The sequence below is a fragment of the Eucyclogobius newberryi genome, unplaced genomic scaffold (assembly GCF_026437365.1).
Source record: "Eucyclogobius newberryi isolate DKJ021-1_F unplaced genomic scaffold, fEucNew1.0.hap1 SCAF_3, whole genome shotgun sequence".
NCBI lineage: Eukaryota > Metazoa > Chordata > Actinopteri > Gobiiformes > Gobiidae > Eucyclogobius > Eucyclogobius newberryi.
Window position 1 is genome coordinate 25621469 of NW_027315945.1, and position 6579 is coordinate 25628047.

General features: G+C 41.4%; 1 protein-coding gene across 1 annotated transcript; it reads left to right on the forward strand.

Moving 5' to 3' along the window:
• Positions 1–242: 242 nt before the first annotated feature.
• On the forward strand, positions 243–3964 carry rcc1 (regulator of chromosome condensation 1). The gene is made up of 10 exons (XM_072460781.1): positions 243–317; positions 905–998; positions 1078–1265; positions 1347–1526; positions 1607–1703; positions 1783–1905; positions 1970–2113; positions 2192–2311; positions 2383–2535; positions 3315–3964. Exons 2-10 carry the CDS (start codon positions 923–925, stop codon positions 3488–3490), a joined length of 1257 nt encoding a protein of 418 aa, XP_072316882.1. The 5' UTR covers positions 243–317; positions 905–922; the 3' UTR covers positions 3491–3964.
• The last annotated feature ends 2615 nt before the right edge of the window (positions 3965–6579 follow it).

Here is a 6579-nt window from a genome sequence, read left to right on the forward strand (position 1 = left end):
GTGAATAAAGAAGAATAAAGTCGAATATCTGACCTTTATTTTTTTTTTAAAGACCTGATATTTAAACAAAAACAGATTTTTTGTTGATTTTTTTACGTGGGATCGTGATAATTATCACGTGGCCACGTGATAATTATTTTGCTACTGTCACCTGCGGGGCTCCGTACTAAACTCTTCATAGTGGGTTGTTATTTTCCGGCTCCTGTATCTTTAAGTGCGACGTCACCGTGACGTCAGGCGTTGTGTGCGTGCTTCAGACCGGGAACAGATCTTACACGTTCCTCTCCTGACAAACTTAAAACTTCCGCTTATTCAAGGTTAGTGAACTCTTAAATGGCATTATTGGGCTGTGTAAAACAAAGCCTGTAGCTAAAAGCATACTTGATTTTTTACGTGTCTTTATTTTATCCAAACGTGTCCATTCGATTGTAAATAAGCTAAGTGTTAGCATTTTAGCAACGGTTGATCAAGAGCATGAGTGTTGGTCACGTTCAATGAGTGTTAATCCATTGTTTAAAAGGTGCGTACTGAGATATCCATTTACATTTAGCTGTAGCTTAAAATATTGCATTGATTCACCTGTTATTTTAGTCACTTACACCTCGTGTCCTTTTAACATGCCATGTCACAGGTCGTGTTGGTTTAACGTCCCGTGTGCCACAAATGAGTCAATGGTTGTTGGGTTAAAATGAATGAAACGCGTGGAACGGGACGTGCTCTGGTCCCACTGAAGTGAGAGTGCAGTGATGATGTGTGTGACAGCTGCACTGCACCATCTGCTGTGGAGGGAAGGAGGACAAGGCTGGACTGTTGGCTGCCTGCGTTTGTTTTGAACTCTCCTGCAGCTGTTGTGTTGCAGTGTGCACCAATGTGTTTATTTCATCAGCTTTATTTGTGTGTGTAGACCTAGAGTGTTGCTGTCATGCCTGCCAAAAAGAGTGCCTCAAAGAGAAAATCTGAGGCCATCGTCGAAGAACAGGATGCCAAGAAAGTCAAAGGTAAGTGAAGGGCACTTGTCAAATTGTGTGCTTATTGTTATAGTCTAATATTGTTTTTTTTTGTTTTTCTGTTTTCCAGTTTCTCACAGGAGCCATGCCAAAGTAACAGGTCTAGTTCTTGTTCTGGGCCAAGGCGATGTCGGGCAGTTGGGGATGGGTGAAGGCATCATGGAGCGGAAGAAACCGGCCTTGGTCACGCTGCCAGAGCAAATGGTGCAAGTGGTCGCTGGTGGAATGCACAGCGTGTGTCTAAGCCGCTCTGGCCATGTACGTCCTGTGAAAACGCACAACAGACACACAACAAGGTCTCAATTTCAAATGTAATTTTTTTTGTAATCTTATACTAAGGTTTACACGTTCGGCTGTAATGACGAGGGGGCGCTCGGTCGAGATTCGTCAGAAGAGGGATCTGAAAGTGTTCCAGGGAAAGTGGAGCTGGAGCATAGGGTGGTCCAGGTGTCTGCAGGAGACAGCCACTCTGCCGCGCTCACTGAGGAAGGGGTCGTTTATGTTTGGGGCGCTTTCAGAGTGAGTTGTTTTGTTTTATTCTTTGAACCAATAAGAATGATTTGGTGTGAAACGTGATGTATGTTCTGTTTGTTGGGCAGGACAACAATGGCGTCATTGGTCTTCTGGAGCCGTTCAAAACGTGCACACATCCATCCAAACTGCTCATGACGGAACCGGTCATAAAAATAGCTTCTGGTAAAGCCGATGCATGTTTGAAATGAAGCGCACGTGTGTTACATTTATACTTTTGGATGTCACGATGTTCTTCTTTTAGGTAATGACCACCTTGTGATGTTGACACTGGATGGAAATCTGTACACCTCAGGCTGTGCGGAGCAAGGTCAGCTGGGCCGAGTACCTGAGCACTTTTCAAACAGAGGAGGCAGGAAAGGCCTGAGTAAGTGGATGTTCTTGAGCCTTTCTGTTTTTGAATGTTTCTATTGAAATCATTTCCATTCCAGGTCGTTTGCTGGAGCCCCAGATGGTCAAACTCAAAGAAAAGAAAATTCACTTCACTGATGTATTCTGCGGTGCCTATCTCACATTTGCCGTTTCAAATGAGGGCTACGTGTATGGTTTTGGTCTCTCAAACTATCACCAGCTTGGTCAGTAAGCCCCAAGTGTTGAAATATACAAGAACTTTCACATGCTGATATTTGAACACTCGCTTATTACATTTTCAGGCACAAAAAACACAAAAATGTGTTATGTTCCGGTGAAACTGACATGCTTTAAAAACTCGACCACTTCCTGGGTTGGATTTGCCGGTGGACAGCATCACACCGTTTGTCTTGACGCTGAAGGTAAGCGGAAACATAACCGTACTGTCGTTCTTCCTCCCACAAACTATCATGTACTTGATGTGCTTGTTCAGGACAGGTATACAGTCTGGGGAGGACGGAGTATGGCCGGCTTGGATTAGGAGAAGGGGCTGAGGAGAAGAGTGAGCCCACACCGGTCAGAGGAATGGAGCCAGTGTGTAGCGTGGCATGTGGGGCTTCTGTCAGCTATGCCGTCACCAAAGAAGGTTGGACACAACTAGTGAATAATGCCTCAAATTTAGATCTTAAGTACAAGCTTATCAATTCATTATAGTAGTATGTGATTCCATCACTTTTCAGAGCCTGTTTTAGCTAATCACTGCATTTACAACCAAACTCATTTAATCTTTGCCCCAAAAACTTGTCAGAGACGTTCTGGGATGTCTAGTAATTTAGCAGTAGCATCAAAACGTTGTAGATATAATTGGTAATAAAAACTGTTATCATAAGCACACTTTTGGCACTAGATCTCAGACTGTGGTGTACCGGTACACAGAGTTTTCAGGTGTGTTCTTGGGATCTTTGGAGATTCAAACCACGACACTTCAGTCCGAGTTCTCTGGTTTACTTGCATTTTTAACAAATCTGTTTGAATTGGACTAGGCCAGTTATTCAGTTTTCCTGGCGTGCACCTAAACGTAGTGAATGTCATAGCGATTGCGTTGCGTTTACATCCAATGAATGAAGGATTCCATTGAGATTAGGATGCAGTACAAGTATAACAATGAGATGTAGCAAACAGACCCTGTTGCATCATTCTGTTGCAAGGCCTTATTTTTCCCTACAAATATTAAGATGGAAAGGAGGAATGAGGAAACAACACTGCTTTTGTTTAAAAATGACTTGAACAAATGTATTTATTACATTTCATGAACACAAAGCTTGTCCAGTCGCACAATCACAACTCAAACAGTAAAGACGCTGTCCTTTTTATTCGTGGTTCAGCTGCTGTGATCGTTTTTAAACCTGGCTCTTCCTCCTCTAGGCGGCGTATATTCGTGGGGCATGGGGACAAACATGCAACTTGGCACAGGGGAGGAAGACGACGCGTGGAGTCCGGTGAAGATGACGGGCAAGCAGTTGGAAAACCGTGCAGTATTGATGGTGTCCAGCGGGGGGCAGCATACAGCGCTATTGGTCAGAGACAAACAAGAAAGCTGATGTCCCTCCTCGGTGATGGGGGTGTCTTTTGTTTTGAAACGGGGTGTAGCCGTGTTCAGGTTGCTTAAATCTTGTATAAAATGTGACTACTTGTGTTGAGCCAGTGGGATTTTGGTTCGACCCCGATGAAAATGGTTCTTTGTTTGAGGCAAATGGCTGTAGATCATGACAAACGAGAGACTATTTTTAAAAATTCTGTTTTTTGAGATCTGGCGCCTTTTGGAAACTGGTAAATGACATGGAATGAGATGTTTGACTGTGTCTTGAGCTTGCACAGGAAGATGTTATTGCCGCCCTTTTAATCATAACTCATTGCAACCTTTTAGATATTTAAAGCAATAATTCCAGTTGGCCTTGGTTTAGACAGGAGCTGTACTACGAGAAACTGTATTTTGAAGAGCGTTTTGTAACATGAAAATCTATCTGGAGTAGTATCAATTATCCTGTCTGAAAATAAAGTTTTAAGTCTTTAACCTTTTTCGTTTAGTTTTTTGGCAACACAGGATCATTTTTACTGTCTTCTCTTTTCTTTTTTTTTACTTTGAAGCACAGGACGAATAAAAATGTCTTTAAATGAATAAGCGTTTAAGTTTAAAATATATTTTTTCATGGACCGACCGAATTGTAAAGTGTAGTTATTATTACTGTTAGTGCTTCAGCCCGTCACTGAAGCAAACAACATGATCCAGAAACATTGATTAGAAACACTTATGTTGAAAGTGGCCTTGCTCATCTCCACTTTCATTCATCTGTCTGAGCGAGTGGCCTGGTCTTTGTGGCAAAGGGTTCTCATTACGCTTTGAAATGCTAAAGAATCTCTCGATCAGTTGGTTGATCACAGAGAATATTTCCCCCCCTCTTATGACTCAAAGGCGTCGTCACGAGGCACTACAAACACTAATATGGGCAAAGGCACACGTCTATGTGATAACTGCCTTTTTAGGAACGAGGACTGATCGCAAAAGTGTGCTTGAAGTATTCACATGTTCTGCAGTTTACCCTCCTAATCCATGATGTGACGACATAAATGTAACTTCTTGACGGTAACTGGGATCTTCCTTTCAGAATGCATTTTGGATTTCATTTGCACGGCATACTTCTCTTTCCTCTTAATTCGTTTGTTGCTGCCGTGAGCTCATGATCGTAGTCTTAATGTTGATAGGAAATGTGATAAAAGAAGCTGTAAGACATTTTAATGAATGATCTCACCAAATGTGTGCCATTATTAATATTCCAGGGTTCATTTGTTTTGTCGCTGTAAATGTAACTGCTTAAAGGTGCAGTATGTAACCTTTCTGGTGGATTTGTCTGCCATTTGTATCCATGGAGACAAGGAGGTAATGTTACTGGTCAGATCTGTGTAGAAGTGACCCCACTCACAGTAAGAAAGCATTTTTGAAAGGTTCTTTTTTAGCAATATAACACCTGTAAATTAAGTTTGAAGCTTTTATGTCTGGGCAAAACAAAAGTATCTCCATAAGAGTCAAGGACGCTGCAGAATCAGATCCTCCACCAGAACATCTGTGAGAAAAGGGCTGTGCGCCTGTTGAAATGGGTCATCTCATTATAGACGAATCAATGAAACTTCTACTGTTATTGTGCAGATGACACCACCATCATGTCTACAACTAAAAGGGTGCCACAGACTGCTTTGAATGACATGTGTGATTACTGCTGGCAAAAGTAACATTTATAAAAAAGTACAAAAATAAAAACAATATTTTCACATTTAAAGGAGAAATCTTTGAGGTCATGTTTCTGATATTTAGATCTTTTTCAATGTACCAATTACCAATGTATGTTTGCTTGGGTCTATTTGATAAGTTAGTTTCCTCAATACTGTTGTACGCAGATGAGGTCTGAGGTTTTGAAAGAACTATTTGAAAAAATTGCACCAGAAAATAATGATTGGATTTTGGGGAGGCTTTTATAATCTAGTGAGAGCCATCTCAGCAAAGACATGTACAAGCTGTTCACACAGGAGGATATAGATCTCCATGGTTACTGCAGGTGACACGGATCTTTGATGACTGCTGACTTTCTTAGAAATCACCTATGTTAATATATAGGTTTAAACTCACTGACCGAACGAGGACTGTCAGAGTAAGACGTCCTGTGATGCACATGTGCAATTTAAATATCTGTTGAGTGAGAACAAAACGTACACGTCGATGATTGAGTTATAAGAGGATATTCACATTGTGAGGGGGAAATGTCATGTCGTAGCCTGATGCCATAGAGCTAAGGTCAACATGTGTGTAACATCCAGGGAACACTTATGGGGATCCAAGGATGTCTCACATACGATAGGACATTGAGTGTGTCTACCTCTATGTTGAGACTGGTGTTGTGCACGTGTGGAACCTGTTGTGCCTCGAGAAGCTGGACTCATGTTTGTTCTGGAGTCACAACAACAGACAAACATGTGGGTGATGAGTTCCATTTATTGTCTGTATGTTCAAAAAGTGAAGTTAGTATTTCCCAAAGTTGTATGTAAAACAACCAACTTTGTGTACGCTTATATTCCTAATGCAAAATTAACGTTCAAAAATGATTCATAAGCTTGGCGACTTATGGTTGTGATATTTAAATGAAGCAGGAAGAGGAGGAGGAGAAGAAGAGGATGATGAGGTAATGTACCTTTAAACCACAAATAAAATCCACTTAAGAGAAATTGTGATAATTCAACGTTCAATGCTCGAAACATGAGCACAAATAGATCATAACAGTAATTCAGCTTTGACATCTTCCTTTTCATTTGTTGACAGCATGTCCCAGAATGCAGCTGCTGCCTTAACCTTACACTTATAAAACATCACGAGAGGCGGAAACGGAGGCGTCAGCACCTGCTGCGCACATTCACTAAATAACCATGGAGGGAAATTATCTTTTTTTCCATAATACTGCTTTTGAGAAGCCACGGCGCATGTAACACATCTGTGAATGAGCCTCACGCAGCTAAAGCGATTACCAACCACGCCAAAGATCTTGAGACTCCCCCACTGGGCCAGAAATTGACATGTTATTAGAGATTAAATTGAGAATCTTTTGGAGTGGGATCTTAATCAAGACATCTTAAGCTTTTGTCA

Coding starts and splice junctions, on each gene's coding strand:
- rcc1 (XM_072460781.1), top strand. CDS start 923: ATGCCTGCCAAAAAGAGTGCCTCAAAGAGAAAATCTGAGGCCATCGTC. Junction 1,266..1,346: donor GTCTAAGCCGCTCTGGCCAT/GTACGTCCTGTG, acceptor TCTTATACTAAG/GTTTACACGTTCGGCTGTAA. Junction 2,536..3,314: donor CTATGCCGTCACCAAAGAAG/GTTGGACACAAC, acceptor TTCCTCCTCTAG/GCGGCGTATATTCGTGGGGC.